The 24,159-nt window shown below is 40.4% G+C and overlaps 2 protein-coding genes across 2 annotated transcripts in view; one reads left to right on the forward strand and one right to left on the reverse strand.

Annotated features, from left to right (window-relative positions):
• Positions 1 to 4,482: 4,482 nt before the first annotated feature.
• On the forward strand, positions 4,483 to 11,555 carry bmp3 (bone morphogenetic protein 3). Its single transcript, XM_036598519.1, is given in 4 exon segments — positions 4,483 to 4,976; positions 7,782 to 8,158; positions 8,160 to 8,678; positions 9,896 to 11,555. Coding segments are annotated over 4 exon segments (1,332 nt in total). The 5' UTR covers positions 4,483 to 4,732; the 3' UTR covers positions 10,088 to 11,555.
• A 1,760-nt stretch (positions 11,556 to 13,315) lies between these two features.
• The window catches only part of prkg2 (protein kinase cGMP-dependent 2), a 32,426-nt gene continuing 21,582 nt past the window's right edge, over positions 13,316 to 24,159 (reverse strand). The window contains exons 10-19 of the mRNA XM_036598520.1: positions 24,010 to 24,108; positions 22,031 to 22,178; positions 21,694 to 21,830; positions 20,558 to 20,647; positions 18,259 to 18,400; positions 17,979 to 18,142; positions 16,882 to 17,004; positions 16,672 to 16,734; positions 13,688 to 13,754; positions 13,316 to 13,432 (exon numbers count right to left, since the gene is read on the reverse strand). Coding sequence (XP_036454413.1) covers positions 13,337 to 13,432; positions 13,688 to 13,754; positions 16,672 to 16,734; positions 16,882 to 17,004; positions 17,979 to 18,142; positions 18,259 to 18,400; positions 20,558 to 20,647; positions 21,694 to 21,830; positions 22,031 to 22,178; positions 24,010 to 24,108 — 1,129 coding nt within the window. The 3' untranslated portion in view covers positions 13,316 to 13,336. The remainder of the gene's footprint in view (positions 13,433 to 13,687; positions 13,755 to 16,671; positions 16,735 to 16,881; positions 17,005 to 17,978; positions 18,143 to 18,258; positions 18,401 to 20,557; positions 20,648 to 21,693; positions 21,831 to 22,030; positions 22,179 to 24,009; positions 24,109 to 24,159) is intronic.

The following is a 24,159-nucleotide window of genomic DNA, read 5'->3' on the forward strand; positions in this document are numbered from 1 at the left end:
CAATATTATACAGCTTTGTGAAATCATTGTGAAATCATTCACAGCTCTGTTCATCATCCTGGACACATCTAAAATTTATTCATTTTTTACAGCTTCCGACAAATGAGCTAAAGCTATAAAGTTGTGGAGCAGTAGAATTTAACAGAGAGCACATGCGCCAAATATAAGCACAGGCTATCAGTAAAATGACATACAAAAAGACAAACTGATCAATAAATCAGTGCTAGCTAGTATTTCAGAGTTAGCATGATAGCGAACTTACATAGGCTACCAATTAGCCAATAGCTTCAGGAAAAAGATTTCTGAGCATTAAAAAAAGACACTGACCAGTTCTTTTGAGTTTTTGACCAAAGGAGTTTACTCACCTTTGTTTTGCTTCAGTTCCTTCCTGAGGCGGTAATGTGTGTAGCTGAATAGTGCCATTTATTTCATCAGAGCTCTTCTGTTTGGACTACTATTCATCTGGTACATAGGAGTCAACCTAATTGCCTGTGTAAAATACATTTTTACTTTTTTTTGGACATTTGCCATGTACAAAGGCTGGTATACATTTTCCCCCCGTTAACACAGTTAATTCATTTGTACCCACATTTTCTATACAGCTGACTTTTATGCAATTATAATTTCCTGCAGATATAATGAAAACTGCTTTTATAGGCTACTTGTTTCTGATCTAAATAGCTAAAGAATGATTTAGCAATATACTTTTGAGTTTTTGAGTGTTTTAGAGTAACAAGAATTCTGTTCTATTAATAAAATTCTTTATTCACAGGTACAAATAGGAATTAATTTTCTATCTTAAAAAGAACAGTAGCGGGAACAGACATTTGCTGAACCAACTAAAATATCAGGAGTCATATTGTAGTGACCCATTACTGGCTGCGCTGGCTCCGGAAGACTCTAGAGGTGTGGCTGTGCAGCCAGCCACATGCAAAGGCTTATGATTTGCACCCGCCCTCCGACGAAGGGACTTGTGTTGTTGGTTGCTTTTAGTTATGGGTATGTGTACGTGTTAATGCTTCATTCTGCATCAGAAAGTGGGGTTATTATGTGGGTGTAGGGTGTATTTGTGTAGGGTGGGGTCACTGTCAGAGAGAAGTGTGTGGCTAAAGGTGACCTTGTGTGCCTTTCTGCTAGTGTGTATAATAAAGAGCACTTCTTGCAGTAATAGCAAAGCCTTCCCTGTGTCTTATTCTCTGCCGATGTCACACTGGTGTCAGAAGTGGGACAGTCCCCCCCATCCCCCCAAAACAGTCTGGGGATAAACAGTGCTTCAAAAACTTTACAGTTGAGTGGAGAGAGAGGCAGAGCCTGACAGAAAACCATGACGATGGGACCAACGCTGAGAAGCTCCAAGGGGAAGATGGTCTGGCAAGGCTTGGCAATGAGGCCAGTGTGGTGAGTCTGGAGACCAAGGCTGCTGCGAGGAGGCTCAATAGTGAGATGGGGCCAGTGCTAGGAGGCTCGACGGTAAGGTCAATGTGTCAGGGCTGGAGGCCAGAGCCGAGAAGGCCCAATGGTGAGGTTGAGTGCGGCGCGGACAACAGATGGCTTATCGCGCTCGCTTTTACAAGCACGCTGACATCTCTGCAACCAGTGTGTTCACACATCAAGAGGAGCACATCACACAGCTCGAAAGCAGCCATCGTCCAGCTCAGCACAAGGACATGCCACACGTCCAGTAACCATTCTTCATCCATGCCTCTGCCCAGGATTAAATCATGAGAGGAGCATATGATTCAGGAGAGCCATTTTGCAGTAAATTACCAAAGCTCTACCCTTTTAGGAAATCTGCCATCTTCCGACAACATACAGCTCACGATGTACGATGCAGCCAATTTAGAGGGAGATGTATATGCAAAAAGTAGTGGGTTTAGTGGGGTATGATGATTGGCTAGTGGAGCACTAAATGAACCCCTGACACCGGGCCTGTGTTAATCATTGTTTAAGTATTGGTAGCCCACCAAGGGTAGGTACTGTCTGTTACCATCGCTTTATTGTGAAATAAAGCAAAGGGCTGAACAGTGGTGATATATGGAATGTTGTCCTGTGTGAAAACAAGCATACAGTAATGAGGCCCTCTTTCAAACAAGACCAGAATCAGTTATAGGTGCGAATTCAAGTATTTGAGACCCTTAGGCATTTGGCACAGCAGAGATGTCTAAACTGATCTAGCATATATTCAAAACTTTCCCAATATATGTTGCTCTCACCCTTCTGTTTATACAGTATGCATTCATGATGCAGTTTTGCGGTTTGAGTTTCTCTTCCTAGCTCTGCCCAAATCATATCTTGAACATAACTCCATTGGCATCAGATATCTGGTTGGGTCGATCACTTCCTGCCCCACTGGGCCTGAAAGAAAGACAGTGACAGGAGCTATTCAGCCCTGTCCGCGGGCCTGGGTGTGTGGAGGGCCATCCGGATCAGCCTCTGCTGTACAGGATGTGTCTGCTCAACCCCATTGAATGCGACAAAACGGGGCAGAGAGCCCTTAATGCCCACAAAAGCCCCTTCATTCAGCCCGTCATCCCAGACACACAGCTTTGCTGAGAGACATTTCACGGATCTTAAAAACAGTCTAAACTAGCCACGCCCCTCGCTCGCAGAAGCCCTATTGGCTGGGTAAAGGTGATAGGTGAAGACATTAAGGTGATTATATTTTGGTTTTCAAAAAAGAGGACACTGAGGGCAGGAGGGTGGTATGGGGCAGACTGTAGAAAACAAATGCCAACAATATAGGCAATTTAGAAATCCCAGCCGGACGCGTTTTTTTAGGTCTCACAAAGAGAACATGTTCTAGAAAGAGAAGACATATAGACATCCTAGAACACTTTAAATGCAAACGTCTTGACCTGCTTGGATGTGTAGTCTGAGGGCCGCACTGACCAGTTTATTTATTTTGTTGTTTTGCCAGACAATTCTCACTCTCTCTGTCTCTCTCTCTCACACCCGTTCTTTATCTTACTTTATTTCTGCTTTATGTCTCTCGCCCTCTCCTCCCTCATACTCTCTTAGTCCGTCTCTCATTCTTTTTCTCACTCTTTCTCTGCTGTCTTGCTGTCTGTTTCTCACTCTCCCCTCTCTCTCATTTCGTCTTTCACATATTGTCTGTCTTTTTTCCACTTTATTTCTTGCTCTCCTCTCTCATTTTCTACCTCGCTCTCTTACTCATACTGTCTCTCTGTCTCTCTCTCTCTCTCATTCTGTCTGTCACTCTGTATCTGTTTCTCTCTTTCCGCTCCCTACTTCTCTCCATCCTTCTTTTTTGCTCTGTCTCACTCTCTTATTTTATCTCTCACTTATTTTAGCTCTCACTCTTGTCTTCATCTATCCCTCTTTCTCTCTCACACTTACTCTCTCTCTCTCTCTCTCCTCTCTCTCTCTCTCTCTAGTCTTGGCTCTCATTCTTGTGTTTCTTTTGCTATATCTCTGTCTTTTTCCTTTATTCTGTCAATCTCTTTCTCTCTCCTTGTCTCTTGTTTTTTCTCTCATTCTGCCTTTATCTTTCTCTCATTCTCTCTCTCCCTTTTCTGTCTCTTTGTTTTCTCTCTTCTTTCTGTCTCATTCACCTTTTCTCCTCCCTTATTCATTACTCTGTCTCTCTCACTCCTGTTTTTCTCTTGCTGCTTCATTGTTTCTCTCTTCTCCTCACTGTCTCCCTCCATATTTTTGTACTCTTTCTCGTTTTATCCGTCTCTCTCCTTCTGTCTCTCAGTTTATATCTCTATCTCACTGTCTACTTCTCTGTCTCTCTCTCCTTGTCTCTTATTCTCTCTTGTTCTCTCTTTCTCTGTCATATCTCTCTTTCTTTCTCCCTCCCTTGTTTTGCTTACTCTGCTTCTCTCTCCTCCTCCCTGTCTCCCTCTGCATTCTTTTACTTGTTCTTGTTTTACCCCTCTCTCTCAGAGCCCCGCTGGTGACATCCTTTATAAATAAAAACAATTTGTGGCCACGACTTAGTAAGGCGTGGTTACAAGATCCTAATGTGTGGCCACGACTTAGTAAGGCATGATCTAGTTCCCACACCTTACTAAGTCCTGCCCACTACTTAATTATCTCATTCCTATGTCTTACTAAATTAGGATCTCGTTCCCCCGCGTTAATAAGGCGTGGCCACGCATTATTTTCATTTATAAAGGATGTCACCAGCAGGGCTCCGTACTTTCTCACTCCTGTCTCTCAGTTTATCTCTCTTGCTGTCTTTATGTCTCTCACCCTCTTTCTCGCCCTGTCTGTCTCTATCTCTCCCTGCCGCCGCCCCTTCACTCTGTCTCTCATTTCATCCCCCTACTATCCTCCTGTGTTGTTGAATCAGAGAGTTTTACCCAAACAGCTCCCGCAGCGCCCCTATATATTCCCACCAGCGCGTGCTTTTCCCCTCAGTGAGCGCGCACGCAGGGCTGCGATTGGCTGTCCATTCAGCCCCGGCGTGGAGCTACAAAACCAACAGCGCGCTCTCTCCCCCCAACCCATCCCCCCCCCTCCCTCCCCCCCAGCACGACTTCCAGCAGCACTGCTCAGCTCACACGAGCAGATCCACTCCAGTCTCATCCAGCAGGAGCCCGGCTGCTTATCTGTTAACCAGCATCAGCGATTCGTCCGCTCTGAGACGCAGCTGCGCTTTTGCAACTCGCGCTCATGTGATGCGCTCAGCGGAGAGAGAGACGCACTTTGGAGCCTCAGTCTAGAGCCTAGATCAGACCCTGCGAGCGGCTGAAGGGAGCGAAGCATGGATCCGTGTCAGCGCCTGCTCGTCCTCCTCCTCTTGGGCTGGAGCTGCCTGAGCTGTGGATTGTGTGCCATGCTGAAAGATCACTTCGCCGGACTGGCCCAGGACGCGGATTTGGGCCACTCGAAGAAAACGGCGCAGGACACGGTGTCCGAGCACATGCAGATGCTCTACGCCAAATACAACAGCGCAGGCTTTCCGCTCAAGGACGGGAATACAGTCCGCAGCTTTAAAGCCCAACCGGGTACGTAGCGAACAGCGCACTTGCGCTGGAATCAGCCTTGTTCATTTACTTCATATATGCATTGCGCTGCTGTCATAAGAAACGCTTGCTGTCCGCCAGCTGCCCTTTAACCTGTGAACATACCACGACGAAGGAATCGATAGAAGCTTTGAAAAGTAAAGTGTCTAAGCTGATTTAAAGGGTAACTCCACCGATTTTTCAAAAATTCTACATAATTCAGTCACTGATGTAATGCTGACGATGGTAAAATAGTGGTAAATCTGGAAAAAAAGTTTTCTTTAGTGACTGTTTTACCTCAACACCATGAATGGATTAAAATAAGAAACGTTTTAAACCAAAACTTTAGTACAAACTACCATAAAACCATGTCTCGGGCACCAGGCAGCGCATCCATAACCATTTTCATGTTTCTGTGAGGGAACTTTTAAAGGTGGACGTCTGGTTGCTGTCACCACCACTGTGACCAATTCATACTCCGTAACTTTCTCTAGAAAAGTGCATTTCACATCAAACCAGTCTACATGGCTTTGTTTACATCTTAAAGCCTGAATTATGTGTAAACTTTTGAAAATCGGTGGAGTTCCCCTTTAAGTGACGGCAGCGGAGATTTGTAATCTGTATTATTGGCCCTCTGATGAATGGAGTAAATCGCGTCGTTCAGTGCTCTGTGAGTGTGCTGGAAATCCACCTGTTGGAAACGTTTCTCCTCATACAGCTCACACTGCCTCATTCCACTGAGCTAGAATGCTATAAAAGCTGAATGAGTGAATAGAGAAAGAACATACGACTCGTTTAGCCGTCTTAACTAGGCTACATCACACTCGTGCGCTTCTTTATTTAGTTTTCCCTTTATCTGACGTCAGATTCCGCATTTTTCAGGACAAAGCGCAAGGTTTACAATGTGTTTTTGTAGCAAAAATGTGCCTGAAGTCTTACACAGAGAGCCGCTTCTATACTAGTGTGATACTGTTTTCTGAGCTGCACTGTTTCAGGTAATTTCTGACTTGCAAAGCGCGCCACTGCGCCCACTCATGCGCTGCCCTCTACTGTTTACTTCTGGTACTGCACCGCAGTGATTAGCCTATGGGACATGACCCCACATGCTGGAATGGCCAGTCAATGCTAATCGAAAATACGGCGTTTACTCTAAAGATAAAAGGATTTCAAGCCGCCAGTTTTCTAAAATACTGAAGATAGAGAGTTAGTTGTTCAGAGTGCAGAGAGCAGTTAACAGCAGTTAAAGAGTCATTTACAAGCTCAAAATGGTGTATTTGCAGTTTTGTGAACAACAGTCTTTATCTTAGTTTATTAGTGCTACTTAAACAGTAAAGAAGTTACCTTTGGAAATCTAAAAGGTGTAATCGGAAACAGTTCGCATATTCAGTGTTGTAACTAGGATCGTGTGGGGCCCAGTGCAAAAACAGTAATAAGCCCTCTGTGCAAAAATTACTTTCAATGAATAAAAAATAACAATGCAATTTGCTTGTTTGCTCATTGTTGTCATGTTTAAAACGGGTCGATGACGTAAGGCCACTCCAGCATATATTGTTAACTTAAATGTTTATAATAGACCACCTATTTAAGATTTTGGAGTTCTAAATAATGAATACACACACACCAAGCACTTTATTAGTTACAACAACTTGTTTTTACTCTCATTGCCTATTTTATCAGCTCCACCTACCAGACTGTAGCCCATCTGTTGCTGTGCATACTTTGTTAGCTCCCTTTTACCCTGTTCTTCAATGGCCAAGACCCCCCCAGGACCACCACAGAGCAGGTATTATTTGGGTGGTGCTGCAGTGGCACTCATGTGGTGGTGGTGTGTTACTGTGTGTTGCACTGGTACAAGTGGATCAGTGCTGCTGGAGTTTTCAAACCCTGTGGCCACTCACTGTCCACTCTATTAGGCAATCCTACGTGCACACTTTGTGTGGGTCATCCTCTTGTCCTTCATCAGTGGTCACAGGACGCTGTTGGCTGGATATTTTTGGTTGGTGGATTATTCTCAGTCCAGCAGCACTGCTGTGTCTGATCCACTTGTACCAGCACAACACACACTAACAGGGTAAAGGTGGGATAATAAATTAGGCAAAGAAATAGATGGACTACAGTCTGTAATTGTACAACTACACTGTGCACCTGTATGGTAAGTGGAGCTTATAAAATGGACAGAGTGTAGATACAAGATAGGTGTACCTAATAATGTCGCTCAGTGAGTGAATCACGCTGCAGGTTGGTTACCATGCACTCTGAGAAAAAAAAGGATTAAACAGTGACTTTTTAGTGTAGAAACACTGGGGTGGTAGCCTCAAAGGTATTTCTTCAGTACCTTTAAGTCATGTAAGGTACCTCTAAATCTTTTAAGGTACATTTAAGGTACTCAGCTGGACCATTTTGCAGCTTTGCATTTACTTTGTTTGTACTTTGGGGGACAAAATGTAAAGCACCTTTTTATCAGCGTGGGTGTGGACATGCATTAAAAAAGGGAGAAAAATAGATGTGAGGTCTGTATATGTGGTGTTGATGGAAGCTAACTGAGTTTGGAAGCTAACTAAGTAATTGGATCTTTGGTGTACAGTTGTGTCAATATCTATAAGAGGGGGCCAGTAAAGATTTTATGGTCAGTGCAATGGGCCCCAATGCCACTGCCACTCCCAACCCTACCCCCAGTAGTTATGCCACTGGGTATATTTCAAATGTGAGTAAACTGACTTAAGATGGCTTTACAAATATCTGATGTGCATTTTTAAAAGACTTGGATAAGAGCTCAGCCTTAGCTTTAACCTGCCTATCTTCATCCAGGCACCATCAACAAGAAACATCTTCAGATCTTCAACCTAACGTCCCTGGCCAAATCAGAGGATGTTCTGTCAGCAACTCTGCACTACTACATCGGTGACCTGCAGAACAGCAGCCGCAGCTGCTCGAGGCCTAAGAGCTGCCACCACGGCCTCCGACGGCAAGCTCACATTCACCTCAGCATCTGGAGTTTCGCCTCCATGGACAACAGTACCAGGACTCTTGGCCACTTCCTTATTAATATATCGTCTACATACCGGGACTTTATATCCTGGCAGTGGAAGGACATCACCCGGGTGGTCAACCAAGCCAAACATCACCATGAGCTTCTGATCGGCATCGCAATCGATTCCCAGGGACGGCAACCTCGGAAGAAGTTCCCTGTTCGACCGTAAACCATACATCTTGGTTTACGCCAATGATTCGGCCATCTCTGAGCCTGAGAGTGTGGTGACCACACTTCAGAGACACAAAGGAAGCTTAGTGCCTGGTCTTCACAAACTCGGACTACGCAACCGCAATAGCTCTTCGCTGCACAGGACGAAGCGCTCAGCCAACATTCTTCTGCCACTGCAGAACAACGAGCTGCCAGGTCCTGAGTACCCCTACAAGATCCACACCTGGGACGAGACCAGTCCGTATGACCCCATCGAGAGCAAGCCAGCCAAGCGGCCCCGCAAGAAACCTCGCAAGAAACAGGGTCACAAAAACCCGCTGCTGCAGTTCGACGAGCAGACCATAAAGAAAGCGAGGAAGAAGCAGTGGAACGAGCCAAGGAACTGCGCCCGCAGGTATCTGAAGGTGGACTTTGCTGACATTGGATGGAGTGAATGGATTATCTCCCCCAAGTCGTTTGATGCCTATTACTGCTCAGGATCCTGTCAGTTTCCAATGCCCAAGGTAGGTAATTGAGGCAAGGGTCTATTGGTGCTCTCTTTATGTTCCTCATGTGTTTTGGGAGAACATAGTTCTCAAGTTTGTTGTGGACAACCTTTGGAAGCAAATGTTCTGATAATCCTCTAAAACTGCTAATTTATTTTTTATTTTTTTATAATTTTTCTATTGGTCATAATGCACTAATAGTTGAATCCGCTCTGTAAGACTCATTTAGACCCAACCAGGGAATGAGATAAGAACCATGCACATATTGAAATGGATAGTCAGCTCCACCCAGTGGTGGGATGCTGTCATTTACAGTTACATGAGGAGTAAGTCAATTTGCTTTTATACAAGCATCAGTTTGTAAGCCACCATTTAGTATCAATGTTCAGTATCACCAAAATTTATGTGTACTGCAATTACATACCCTTATGCCCAAATAGATTTTAATGAAAATGTCAACCTTGGTGGCTTGTGTGGTGGCATCTTTTACAGGAAAGTAAGGTGAACCACAGAATCATGAAAAAAAAAAAATGTTTAGCTCCCTTGTTGTAAATTTGATTATGGATTGTGTTTCAATTTTTCTAAAACTTGTCTTGGTCATCTACACTCCTCTTTCACCGCTTCTTTCTTAAAGGGAGTGATTCTCTTTCTTTCTTTTATATCTCAGAGAGAACATCAGAGTGTGATATTGCTTAAGAAGCACTTTCTGCTTTAGTGCCTCCACATTAGATCAGTAAGGACAGTTAGAATGAGATTTCTGATCCTATTTAAATGCTTTTTTTTGATGGGCTGTCGGTCTCTAATCATCCACCTCTAAGCCTCCAAGCCTATGTGGATCAGTGGTCACCTCAATGGCTGGTACTTTTACCCTTCAAATATTTAAGACATTGGTCATCTTAAATGTGTGAATATGGTACAGCAACCAGAACATTCTATCATCTTTATATGAATCCAGTGAAGTAACATTATGTAAAGTAAACGTCTCCACCAGTTATGTTAGTATTTTTTTAGGCAAAGTAAACCCGTTTAATTGACATGTGGGCCTACACTTGCATTCCTCACCCTTTTAACTACATAAATTCTGTATTGGTTTCATAGTAGATACTGAAAGATTTTCAGTAGATACTAAGCAGCAAGTCTTAAGATCAGTTCAGGTGAGGGCAGGGATGTTCCTCAAGCTCCTTAAGCGCCTCTGTGATCTTGTCTAACTGCTGTGACCTTTTTGTCCTCCACAGTCTCTGAAACCTTCGAACCACGCCACCATCCAGAGCATTGTCCGGGCGGTAGGTGTGGTTCCTGGCATTCCAGAGCCGTGCTGCGTTCCTGAGAAGATGTCCTCCCTCAGCATCCTCTTCTTCGATGAGGACAAGAACGTGGTCCTCAAAGTCTATCCAAACATGACAGTGGACTCCTGCGCTTGCCGATAATGCCTTATGCTTTTTGCCCGCCAAACTCTTCACCCCCTCATCTGATCCCCATTTTGCACTGGACGAGAGACTACACCCCCGTAGCTACCTGAAGATGATTTATTCCATGAACAAATTTTGAGGATGTCTGTCTGTGTTTGGAAGCTGGAGGTCTGAAGAGCAAGGTTCTTCATTATCAAGAATTATGCAACTCACTGAACACAAAGCGGTTCTCTATTGAGATGGTGGTTATATATGTTCTAAGAGACCTCTTTTCTGAGCTCCACTTGGACGAATAGCTTTTTGTTGTTGTTGTTGTGTCAAGGATCTAAGGACAAACTTTTGCTGTCAACCAGTATGAATTTGTACAGTTTTTCTTTGCGCTCACAATAATGCTGTTACTATTATGTCATGTTTACCATACATATTAGCAATTTACCTTTAATAATCTTATCTATTGCTGCTATACAAGAAGAGGTATATTTTATTCCAGTGCTAAAATGTGGTTGATAAGATTTTCTGTATTCTGATGCAGTCATCAGCAACTAACTCTTAACTGTGCATTAATGACTCAGTAAGCTATTCATATTAAAGTTTGCCTAGGAATATTCCATATAAATGCTGTAGCATCCTGTATATTTGGCAAAACTAATTTCGGAACGTCTTCGGCTTGAACTCTCCAAAGGAAAACAAATAGATGAAGTTATATTTATTTTTACCAATTTATTTGGAACAGAATTACTGTGTATGAGCACAGCTTAGGCCATATTATGTATCTTCCACCATAAATCAGAGATGGGTGATGCTCTTAGTTGGCTTTTTTATTACAGAGCATGTGAATGTCAGGCTTTGTCTTGCAAGCTGCATATTGACCTATGCTGTGTAACTCTGTGTATACGGTCATTGGTAGCAGACTTAATCGACTGTATTCAGGACATTTCCAATGGCTCAGCTGAAGGTTTCACTGATTAATAGAGACTGCAACTGCAGATACAAAGAGACCACTATCTGGTTAGAATACAGTACAAGCAATTATGTGTTTATCAAGGTGTTGAAACTTTAAGGTCAGAAAAACACCCGCAGCGGTTCTATCTCTAACTGTCAATGTCAAAAGTCAATGAAGTTGAAGCCAAAACTTGAAGGACTTTGGAGGGTCTTATTGACCCTGGAGCAACAAACGTTTTTTCTAGTGAAACTTCCAAAAATAAACTCACAAAAGTGAATATACCAAATAACCCATGAAGTACCATACGTATGATAAAACATTTGAAAAAATATATATGCCTATATGTCTGTATATATTGTATATTGTGATTTGTTATCAAGATGCACAAACAGCTTTCCAAAGTGCCTTAGAAAGAAAAAAAAGGAAAAAAGCTACCAGTGCAAATGAGTGTTCAGACATAAGTATTGTATTTACATTTCAGGAAATTTTGCATTGCTTTGAGTGTGATATGGATATTTTACTTTTTATCCAAAAGACTTATTTTTCCAGTAATTTTACTAATTTGATATTTGGTTATAAATGTGATATTTTTTCCACAACGTGTACAATGGTTCTGTCATTTTCCTGTTACTACTCGTATTTACATAAAACTGAAGCTTTAGTGATTTATAATGCATGTTAATAAATGTGAGTTTTCTAGGTGGACGTTTTATACACATGCAACATATGCAGATTAAAGAAAAATATACATAAAAGTGAACTATAATATATAACACATCAAGCTCAAAAAGACATATTTAGAGCACTCCTTCAATACTTGTATAATATATTTTTATAGAAGGGCTTTCTCTATCACACTGTGTAATCTATTGTGTAAATGAAAAGTTAGGTTGTGCTTGTATAATAAGCTTCATAAGAAATTATATTTGTATATGGAAATGACCTTTAAAATGCATTTATTTATTTTCTGTATGTTGCATATCTTGCCTTTTTTGGGGGGCAAGGAAAGCCTTAACTGAGATTGGGTTGGAGCCTTAATAAACAAAGCATTGAAATTGCGTTATCAATGTAAATGCACTTTCTCAATGCCAATGGAAACTGTATCAGATCACTCTTTTGACAGACCATCAATAAAGCTGTATGTTTCAGTCATTTGAAGTTTTATTATGAAATGCTATAATTTTCGGTCAATCGAATAAGTAGTTTGCCTCACTGTCATTATGCAATCATTATGTAACCGAGGCTGGTATATAGGGTGCTGTATCATAGGACATGACGTGTGTAATGAGCTCACATCAATATTGTCTCAGTGTCCACACAATGACATTCGACTTTCAATATCTCATTTTATTTACAGTCCATCTGTACACGTGTTTATACTAGAAAGACTGCAGATCAAAGATGATCATAAAAACTTGAATGCTACATTTGTTACATTTTCGTCTCAACAGTTTTGCGCCCATCAAAAATGTGCCTAATCTCTCAATATTATCACTCAATAAATAGTCAAAAACTGACTTAAAATCCAAGTAAGAATATTCACAGACCTGGACTAGAAAATGTCTTTGGCTCAAGAGAAGAGGCAAGATGAAACTGAAAATAGCACTTTGCAGGCTCTAGAAAGTCACACTGTCTCTCGGTAAACACATTTCTAAATATACACGTTTCACATGACTCTGCTTGAATTACAGAAAACTGCAGCTGCACTCATCTCCTGTGGTCCATCGTTTGAAGCCACATCTCTAGCCTTCACACCCACAGGCGGTTATTGCATTCAAGGGTTCGGCAGTTAGCTAGCGGTCACTTCCAAAACCAAACGTATCTCACCTTCTTGCTTGTCCACAAAATTTTGCCATGTCAAAAGACAAATATTCCCTCTGGTTTCACACAATTTGCTGTGCTGCCCATAGCCCATAAGTCAAACACAAGGAGAACCCTTGGGGAAAGCTCCTTTGAGAACTTTGTGGTGAACCTTACCTAGCATTTCTGATCTCCAAAAATAGACAGATAAACAGGGCAAATATACCCAGCAACACTAATGTCATCATCTTAGCATGTGAACCGCAACTGAACAAGGCTACTGACATCATTGAAACAACACTGGTCCAGTTCACTCAAATGCCACATTCCCAGTTGGCTTGGCCTCCTCCACCGCACCACCTACTCCACCACAAACATGGCTTGCAGTGAAGGCCATGCTTTGTGAAAGAACTTTGTGGCATACATTGTGATTCTAATGGCTTCAAGGTCAGAGGAGAAGGAAGGTGAAGGAGTTTTGGCTTTGCTCACATAGAGGTAAGTTGGGGAGGGGAAAAGAAAGGCTGTTAGAAGTCCATGTCCCAACCGGAAAGTTCATCAGGAGGAATCTCATCTTCAGGAGGGTAGTTGTCAAAATAGCTGTGGTCTGTAGGCCCCTTCACCTAGGGCAAGAAAGAGAGATTAGCATGTCTCTTGGAGCATATTCAGACTTCAAATGTCTTGGGCTGACTATCTGATTGTGAAAAAAGTGAATGCAACCAGGATACAATGGAGACAGATTGTTAAGCAGTCATAGAGAGGTAAGGGTCTTGCAGTACATTGTTTTAAAATCTGACATTTGGTGTTTGAATGAGAGCAAATCCTGAACCATCCTGAACCATGCCCCCCTTCAATCTGTAAATCTTTACTTTTCTTACCTCTCTTTTAAGAGGGGAGGTCAAAGTTCTGGCTTTCAGGCCACTCCAGCTGAAGCCAGTAAACCACCTACACAGCAGATAAAAGCACATTGATCTGTAATGTCAAGCCTATTAGTGTCCAATAATAGATTTTAGTCCCACCTTCATACTTCATTTCACGATAGGCCTTCAATATGACATCAGATACTTGACGCCAGTTCCACTCGTTCACAATAATAAAGCAACAAACCATGTATCATTTTTTTTGACATAATTTGAAAAAAAGTAGTTGCCTATTATATTGTGTGAAAATTTCATGATTAACTGACCAACAGAAATGTTCCCAAGTTTCTTGGATAAAAATATTTCTCCATTTACTTTCATTAAAAATTAAGCACTTTTTTCCTTCTCCAGTAAAGTTACGTTTTTGGAGATATGAGGTCCGACAGCAGTGATAAAAAGAAATCTAACAATGTGAACGTCTCTCTGAGGGAGCCACTAGAATTCAGTTAGCAGTTTGAACTCTGAGGAGAAGACAAGACATTCCTCTTGACTATTACCAAACCACCCACTAGGCCTGAGGCTGCACGTTACAAATCACATCAGGCTGAGGACTGTCCACCAGGTCATAGAGATTAAGATCTGTCTGCTCAGCTTTATGCACCTCATTAGGCTTTCTCAGTGCAGCACTTTGAGCTCACAATGCAATGTGTCCTGTTCTGTTCTGTTCCATAAGTCATAAACAAGAACTATACGGTAATCTATCAAGAGTATTCAGCAGATGGTGTATATTTCACTGATCCACATTTTAGCTTTCCCTTACATTGTGACTGCATTTTAAGATAAAACAGCACTGCTACTAAAACAACTGAGCAAACCTTTTCATTATCATGCTGACAACTCAAATATAGGGCATGAAATATTTTCTAGGGACAAGTATGTTGAACACCAATCATACATTATTTCTGACATACAGGACCAGTATAAGGGTAAGATGATAATCATAACATGCAGAACACTAACACAGATCCTGGGAAGGACAAAGTGTTCAAGCAACAAACCTCTAAATCCTACTCTAAATCCAGAGTAGCCCTGGGCTCTTTTAAGGGATAGTTTAACAAAAAAATCTAATCTAAATGTTTTTTATCCTTTATCCTTAGCGTAGTCAACCAGCCCAGACATTTTTGGTGCTTCTTAACTTTTGCACTACAGCTAGGAGATTAATAGCTAAGTAATGGGAGTTTATACCCCACCAATTAGCACTGTGCAAACTGCTTGCCTAATGCCTGACTCATGCTCAATATTTATGACTCAACATCCTGTAGTGTTAGAGGAAGATCTCTTGTTGACATTGTACACAACAGACTGTTAGCCACTGACAGCCGAGCTGAACTGAGAGCCGTACGTGAGGATACATTTTTTTTTTTTTCCAAGCGACACTGTAAAAAACAAAAAATATTTTCTGATAAATGTACACATAACTAGCACAGTAATCGGTTTCTTGCTGTCGTCTGCCATGTTAGTTTTCATATATTCGTCCATGAGATATTCTGCAAGATCTGAGTGATGGGACAGTTGATTGGGAGCGTAATCTGAAAGCGTGTGGTGTTTTGTTTTGGGCAAATCTTGTAGTGTGTGGGCCTTTGATAGATGAATGATAATTTTCTGACAGACTTTTAAGACAAAATCAGAGAAATTTGTCATTATGTGTGGAGTCTCTCACATTTTCAACTTCAGTTAGGATTTATCATATGGGCCAAGCATAAATCAACACATACTTGTCTCAAACTGTGTGGAGTTGTTAAATAATCTCACAGTAGAATTGCTTATGTGGATTCAGACACTGTATGAGAGACTGTTATGTATAATAATGCACAAAAGTATGTCATATAATGACGTTTTGCTGAGGGGTGGCCAGTACCACCCTTGAATGAAGCATGGCTACCCTTCTGAGGACCTCAGTTTGGAAAGTGAGACAGTCAGCCATCATCGATAAAGCATCAATAACACTTTATGGTGAAAGTCTGCCATCAGGGTAGTTAACAGTCAGTTTTAAGTGTCTGATGATGCTGCATTTAATAATTAGCATATCTTGCTGTGATGGGCTAATTTACTCAGTAAACAGGTGAGTGAATGTGCACTGGATCCCTGTGAACCACATTGTAAAGTAAGCTAAGCGATGGGAAGGTGTGTTAACTATCAAAAAGTGGTCAGATATAATCATTTATAACACTAATATTACTTTTTACAGCTGAATACATGCATGTGTTGTAGATTACCTTATACAGTGCTGTCTGGCAAGCTTTCTACCTTTTCTTTCAGATATAACCTGTAACCAGAGGCAGCCTAAACTAATAACTACTCTGACCTCTCTGTCTGAAATGTTTCTCTTAAAATGAACATTGTGCACTGTAAAAAGTGATGTATTACATGTACTTGATTCAAATAGATCAGTTCCTCAGGAATGACTAAATCTTCTACATCAACACAGTTTTGTCTTTCAGTTTGGTTCGAGGCAAGCATGTGATGATTTAGGCATGCAGTTTTCATGATGCTAATTGACAAACATTAGCTTCAATATTTTTTTAGCTACATTAGCCTTGTAGCTCCAGCGTAAACCAACCTAAAACATGTCTTGGCTGATCTGGCTTTTGGGATAAAGGGAATATTTTTCACTTTTCACCGAACTAAGCCCGGCTGCACCTCACTGGAGAAGCTGAGCCCTTGCAATGAAAAACAATATATGTGACATTTTTTGTGAAAATCATATATGTGTGGTATGGCATTGTATTTAAAATAAAGTCATCACTAAAATAAAAACATAGTTTGGCTTTTAGTGTAAAAGGTTGTGCACAATAAAATAGAAGAGTGATAATTTACAAAAAGGACAGTGTGGTTAATCATTTGAGGGGCTCAACTGTAGACTCTTTTTACATGATCCACCTATAAGGACACCACATGCCATGTTCATCACATGACAACAGGTCTGTGCATGTTTTCCTCACCTGTGCTTCTTGATGTCTGTTATTCCATTCTTCATATTCCCAAGTCGCTCTGAAGGGTTTTGTCTGTGAGGAGGGTAAGGGGTGGGGAAAACAAGATTGTGTGCTGTCATTTCATCTATACCCCTCTTAGTTTTTATACTACAGAACGATGTTTAAACGACCCACTGAACTGTCAATTTTTGGGATTACATTGTTTTTGAATGATCATACTTGCAGAGCCTTCGAATAATGTCCCCTGGCCTTTTGGTGATCTTCTTTGGGAAGTCCATCTTTTCCATGCCCTTCAGGATGAATGTGTATGTCATCATCTGATCTGAGCCAGTGAAGGGGGGGCTGTGGAAGAAGTTAGATTTTTAAAAAATTAGATGCTCACACTGTACATCTGTCAACAGATGTGTTAATTTATTTGAAGTTCAATAAACTCAAGATTTTAAGGCAGACTGGTTACTAACCAAGTTAAAACATCATTTTTTACAGTATAATTTATAGTCTCTGATAATTGGATACAGAGAAATCAGCCTTTCTGCAATAATTTGGCCAGTCTTCTTCAGCATAGTGAGCGGTTTCTATGCAAATGATTGGTTTAGAAGTCAAAAACAACATGATGACTTAAAAAGAATCCAATCACTGTTAGTTACATGACATTGGTCAAATATTTTGATACAAGTGAGACTGAAATGGATGAGTGTCCCAGGTGAAGGAATTCGCCTTTTGAAATGGAGCGTAGTCCAAACCCATCCAGTGTCCAAACAGTATTAAAGTCTTTTGAAAAAGTATCAAATTTTAAAGTAGAATTCTACCAAAATCTACTTATTTCATCTCATGCAGCAATTAAATAAAATGTTATTTATTCTTCCTAGCTCTGAAAAGATCCCCAAAACATATAAAAAGGTTTCATGTTGCTCCACCATTTGATTAAATTTTCATTAATCTGCAAAGATTTTTAATATTAAAGTGATAGTTTGGAGGAAATTAAATTTACGCTGAAGGTAGTCAATCAACCAAGACATATTTGGTGTCTAACGTTTAGTTTACACTGGAGCTACGAGGCTAATAAGGTTAACAAGTAAAGGAAGCTAATAACCCACCAGTTAGCATTATACAAAGTGTACATTTAAATCATCACACTCTTCAATCAAACCATGTTGCATTGTTAAGTCATCTCAAATAAATCTGCTTATGTGGCTTCTGACAGTGTATATTATCCTGTTTTCTATAAAAAACAGAAAAAGGTTACAGAGCTCAAACAGCAGCCATATGCATGAACTTTCACTTGTTAGAGTCAAAGGTACAGATCTAGTACAAACCTTCCAGTCAAAAGCTCAAAGATTAGGATTCCCAGTGCCCAGAAGTCCACACTGAGGCCATGGCCTTTATTCAGAATGATCTCAGGTGCAACATATTCAGGAGTTCCACAGAACGTCCATGTCTTCTGGCCACACTTGATCTTCTTGGCAAAGCCAAAGTCAACCTAACAGATGATGGACAAGAGTGAATGTCAAACTGCTGCTCATATGGTATCATGAGTCAGCCTAAAACATTAGTAATGCAGACATCTCATCTGCACATTGTACAAACGTTACCCACCAGTTTTACATATCCATCTGAGTCCAGCATAAGGTTCTCAGGTTTCAGGTCCCTGTAGATGATTCCTTTGTTGTGGAGATATTCAAATGCTTCAGTCACACAACCCACACAAAACTTGGTAGTGTTCTCATCAAAGCTTCCCCTAAAAAACAAAGGCACGCATTAACAAACAAGGGACAGTGTTCTGCTCCTACAACAGATACCATACACTAGAATAATGATACATACACTCACCGAGCACTTTATTAGGAACACTATACTAATACTGGGTAGGGCCTCCCTTTACTCTCAAAACAGCCTCAATTCTTTATGGCATGGATTCCACAAGATGTTAGAAGCATTCTTTTGAGGTTCTGGTCCATGTGGACATGATTGAATTAGGCAATTCCTGTAGATTTTTCAGGTCCACTTTTATGCTGCGAATCTCCCATCCTACCACATAGCAAAGGTATTCTATTGGATTCAGATCCAGTGACTGGGAAGGCCTCTGAAGAACAGTGAACTCATCGTCATGTTCATGAAACCATTTTGGAACGACATTTGCTTTGTGACTCGCTGCATTATCATGCTAGATGTAGCCATTAGAAGATGGTAAATTGTGGCTATGAAGAGATGCATATGGTCAACAACAACACTCAAATAGAATGACGCATTCAAATGATGATTGATTAATATTAACAGGCCCAAAATGCGCCAAGAGAACACTCCCCACACCATTACACCACCTCCACCAGCCTTGGCTGTTGACACAAAGCACGTTGGGTCCATGGATTCGTGCTGTTGGCACAAAATTCTGACCCTACCATCTATACAACTCTATACAAGAAATTGAGATTTATCAGACCAGACTACATTTTTTTCTGTGTTCAACTCTCCAGTTTTGGTGAGCCTGTGCCCACTGCAGCCTCAGCTTTCTGTTCTTGCCTGACAGAAGTGGTACCTGACATAGTCTTCTGCTGTTGTAGCCCATCCACCTCAAGAATCAACATGTTCATTCTGAGATGCTTTTCTGCTCACCACAATTGTACAGAGTGGTTATCTGGGTTACCAGAGCCATTCTGTCTGGCTATTGTCTGTTGATTTCTCTCATCAACAAGGCATTTCTGTCCAAGAACTGATGCTCACTGGATGTTTTCCGTTATTGCACCATTCTGAGTAAACTCCAGGGACTGTGTGCATCAAATCCCAGGAGTTGCAGGAATACTCAAACCAGCCTGTCTGGCACCACTGATCACGCCACAGTCAAAATCACTGAGATCACATTTTTTCGACATTCTGATAGTTGATGTGAACAATATCTGAAGCTGCTGCCGATATCTGTATGATTTTATGCACTGCTGCCACATGATAGGCTGTTCAGATAATTGCATGAATGAGTAAGTGTACAGGAGTTCCTAATGAAGTGCTCTGTGAGTGTATATATTCAAAGAATCTAGTAGGTCAATTTCAAAAGTCCAAAAACATCAGTTGTTGTTTAGAGTATTTGCCGAGGCTTTGTTAAAGATTTGTTATAATTTGGTGCTGACAAAATGAAGAACTGCTAGTTACTGTACCTTAATTTACTGAAGCTCGAAAAGAGTGAAGGGAATCTCACTGTTATTTCACCATGAACTGTTTTGATTATTTTGGCATGATTCACAATTATTATTATAATGAATACACAAATATGACTGGAGAGCCTAATTAGACAGTAGTGAGATACAGACAAAAAAACAACAATTCATCTGTAACACTGAAGGTGGAATGTGGGTGCAAGTTATTGTTGTACACTTGTTACTGTTGTAGACAAAAACGTAAGTAAAGAAAACCAGGGAAACACAAACCTGAACTAGAAGAAACAAAGAACCAACAAAAAAGATCTAAATTAAAGAAACAGAGCACAGAGGGGTAAACCTGAGAGACCTGAACCAACATAAATACAAGACTTAACAAAGCAAAAGGACAAAATGAAGGCTACTTATAGGGATATGTTGGGAATTAACTCAACACAGGTGACAATACTAATTGGGAAGGTGGAGACAAAGTAGGGTGGAGATATGGAGGGAGTAGAGACAGGTGACAGCGTAACCTGACCAGGGGAATCATGACATCACCACAACCATTTTTTATTTTTTATTAAAAAAAAACTAAAGAACCTTATTCTGGCCAGAACTATTAATTATTATTATTAATTACAGTTAATTCTAACATTACTAAATTTACACATTTAAACTGCCACCTTCAGATTATTGCCATACGATTTTTACACTTCTGATTATGTGTATTGTTTTGTTGAATGTATGATCAGCAGGAAACTAACCGATCTCTCAGCAGACTCCAGATCTCTCCACCCAGGCACGCCTCCAGCAGCATGTACACATACTTGCTGTCCTTAAATGTGCGGTACATCCTAGAAAAAACAAAAATACACAGTTGAAGCACAGTATGATGACTACACCCTCTCACCCCAAAATGTGCAATTTATTACATTTTAATTTTATTTTATTTATGAAGATTGCAATCTTATAAAATACAGTTCCAAAAACCTAATCTGAAACCTTTACTTGTATATTGTTTTGACCTCAGTCCATCACAAACATTGTGCATTGTCACAACAAGACAGACACTTGCAACCTATTGTGTATGTTGTTTTCAATGCAAGCAAGCCAGTACAAAAACTCGCCTTATTCATGGATGTCATGGAATTTATCACACTTATCATACTTGGGAATATTTTTACATATTTTAGAACAGTGTTTAAACAATCTTAACACAGTTTTGCAAGTGACAGTTTTAGTTAATTTTGAGCATAACGCAAAAATACTAGCCAGGACACGATTTGCAAACACAGCTTTGAACAGTTGTGTACACATAAAATCATAATGTTTTTCATTAAAACACAAAAAACTTTACTTCATTGCATATGTGTTTCGGTAGTGACAACTCCTAATGTTACACACTGATTTTCAGAATTTAGGACACATTTACTCCAAAACAATGAGCTCTGACTGCTCAGCAGGCGGACAGGAATGCAGTCTCACTAAAATAAGTCTCACTAAAATGTGGACAAAATAAGTCTGCACCAATGGTCTAAACTCTTTGTGACATGAAAATGTACAACAGCATTTTCTAAAAAAGTAGATTTTTATTTAAAATTTAATTCATGATAAATCTAAATCTTTTAACTTCACTTTAAACAAAAAAGTAAGTATTATTTTTACAAGTGACCTGTCCAGGGTGTTTTCTGCCTTCTGCCTAATGACTGCTGTGATGGGCCCCAGCAACCCCCGGAACCAGAAAGATAAGCAGCTTAGAAAGTGTGTGTGTGCAGATCGAACTAATTCAGTCGAATGGTCCATATAATTGCTATTTTACCAAAAATTAAAAAAATAAAAAGGTGGTCCCTGACTTTTGCACAGTTCTGTAAAGCTATTATTATTTCCAGTTTATACTTACTTGACAATGAAAGAAGAGTTGGTTTCGCTCAGGATTCTCCTTTCTGAGTGAATGTGTTCCTCCTGTCTGTTGTCCACAATATGACGCTTCTTAATGCACTTCAGAGCGAAGGTCACATTCTCATTCTTCACTTTAACCTGTAGAGGACACAGGTTACATAAGCTCCTCAAATGCTCCTCAAAACATGATCCGTCTGTCTACATTTCAAATACAGACATTTCATTTGAAGTTGAGTTGAGGCCTTCTCAAACGTTCACCTTTCTTTGTACTCATACTAAACACAAATTTGAATATAAGTGACCACTTTACACCTGCTCACAGATGTGGAAATGCTCACCAGTTCGACCCTGCCGAAACCCCCTATTCCAAGGGTAGCAATGATCTCCAGGTGACTGAAGGATATAGAGGATGTTAAATCTTTTTCTTTGAGTTGTATCCGATCGAGGGACAGGGGCGAGCTGGGAGGAGTGCTGCTCCCCGACCGCCTGCAAAAAAGAAAGGTTCAAGGATGGCAGCTGTTCTTACATATGAATCATAATAGCTACATATATATATATATATATATATATATATATATGTGAAGCTATGAACTGGATAATATGATGCATATTTTTACCATATATGAAAAGTGGTATCAATCAGTTTACTGGAAAATATATCAATATATTTTTGGAAAATTATCCATATATTCTATATTATCCATTATCCTATTCTAGAAAGCTGAACAATTTATAGCTGTAGAATTGTAGTAAGTCTCTTTGAACCACTATTACAGAAGTGTGAATGGATTACTCAAATGACAGAAATGACTAAAGTTAGCAAGGTAGCTAACTAGCTATCTAGACACGTTCCTCAGTTTGCCTCCTTTTCTCTGGCTGAAAGGGTAAAAAATGTGTCTCTGGCACCCATTTTGTACTGAATAAAGACTGAATCACTGTTTTCTTTACAATTTTGTTTGATGACTGAGGTAAGAGTTACACTAGCTAGCTTGGACGTACTTATTAGCCTATAGACAAGTGGCTAGCAGGCTGTTCGACGCTACATGGACTGTTTGTATGATGTATTTGCGTAATGCATGTTGCGTACTGTAGTGAGAGAATGCTGATGAAAAAGAACTTAAAACATACATATAAAATTCTGTCCAACCAACAAGGCTGACTAAGAAAACTGCTTAACACAACAAAAACATATTAACCCCTTAAATGACCAGAGCCGACTGGCAGGCCCAAAAATTTACTGCACACTTCTATAACCTAAGGATAACTCAGCTAGTTTGTATTGTAGTCCATGAAGTTATGAGTGTAGCTTTAGTGTGTCATACGCTTGGGAAGGGGCTAAACCTCTCGTTATAGGCCAGAATGGCCCTTTTTATTGTAAGTATTTTTTTAATGGTTTTAATTTGACAGTTTTCTGTCAAATCAAAGTATTATGGATGTGCTTTTCTGTTTCCATTTAAACTGATCAAATAATGTGATATAAGAGAAAGAAAGGCTTGATTAGGAATATTGTTTAATAATAATTATTATTATTATGTCATATACAAATGATATTGTCATATACACCAACCAGCTTCAATAAGTACACTTCCATATATCTATACTTATTGCCCATTTTGTAAGGTCCGTTTATCATAAAGGTGTTATTTATCATAAAGCAGGTATTATTTGTGTGGTGGTGGGTCATTCTCAGCACTGCAGTGACTGCAGTGGTGGTGTGTTAGTGTGCGTTGTGCTGGTACGGGTGGATCAGACACAGCAGAGCAGCTGGAGTTTTTAAACACCTCAGTGTCACTGCTGGACTAAGAATAGTCCACAAACCAAAAATATTCAGCCAACAGAGTCCTGTGGGCAGCGTCCTGTGACCACTGATGAAGGACTAGAGGATGACCAACACAAACTGTGCAGCAACAGATGAGCTACTGTCTCTGACTTTACATCTACAACGTGGAACAACAAGGCAGGTGTGTCTAATAGAGTGGACAGTGAGTGGACACAGTGTTTAAAAAATTTCAGCAGCACTGCTGTGCATGATCAACTCGTACCAGCACAACACACACTAACACACCACCACCACGTCAGTGTCACTGCAGTGCTAAGAATGATCCACCACCCAAATAATACCTGCTCTGTGGGGGTCCTGACCATTGGAGAACAAGGTGAAAGGGAGCGAACAACTCTGTAATTGGTAGAACTACAAAGAGCACCTATATGATAAGTGGATTTGATAAAATGGACAATGAGTGTATAAACAAGGAGTGTGGCTGGTCAGTCCTCAGATAATTTTTGCATATATTTAAGAAAATGAAAACTCACTCACTTTGCATTTCTCTTCTTGTCATCACGGGCCAGAGTCTCAACATAGCCTTGAAGATATTTTTTCAGTTCATCAAAGGTACCAACAGTCTGAGTGAATGTTCTGCAAGGAGACATGAAGAATATTAGGAAAGCAATAAAGCCCAAATATGCA

The sequence above is a fragment of the Colossoma macropomum genome, unplaced genomic scaffold (assembly GCF_904425465.1).
Source record: "Colossoma macropomum unplaced genomic scaffold, Colossoma_macropomum, whole genome shotgun sequence".
In the NCBI taxonomy this organism is placed as follows: domain Eukaryota; kingdom Metazoa; phylum Chordata; class Actinopteri; order Characiformes; family Serrasalmidae; genus Colossoma; species Colossoma macropomum.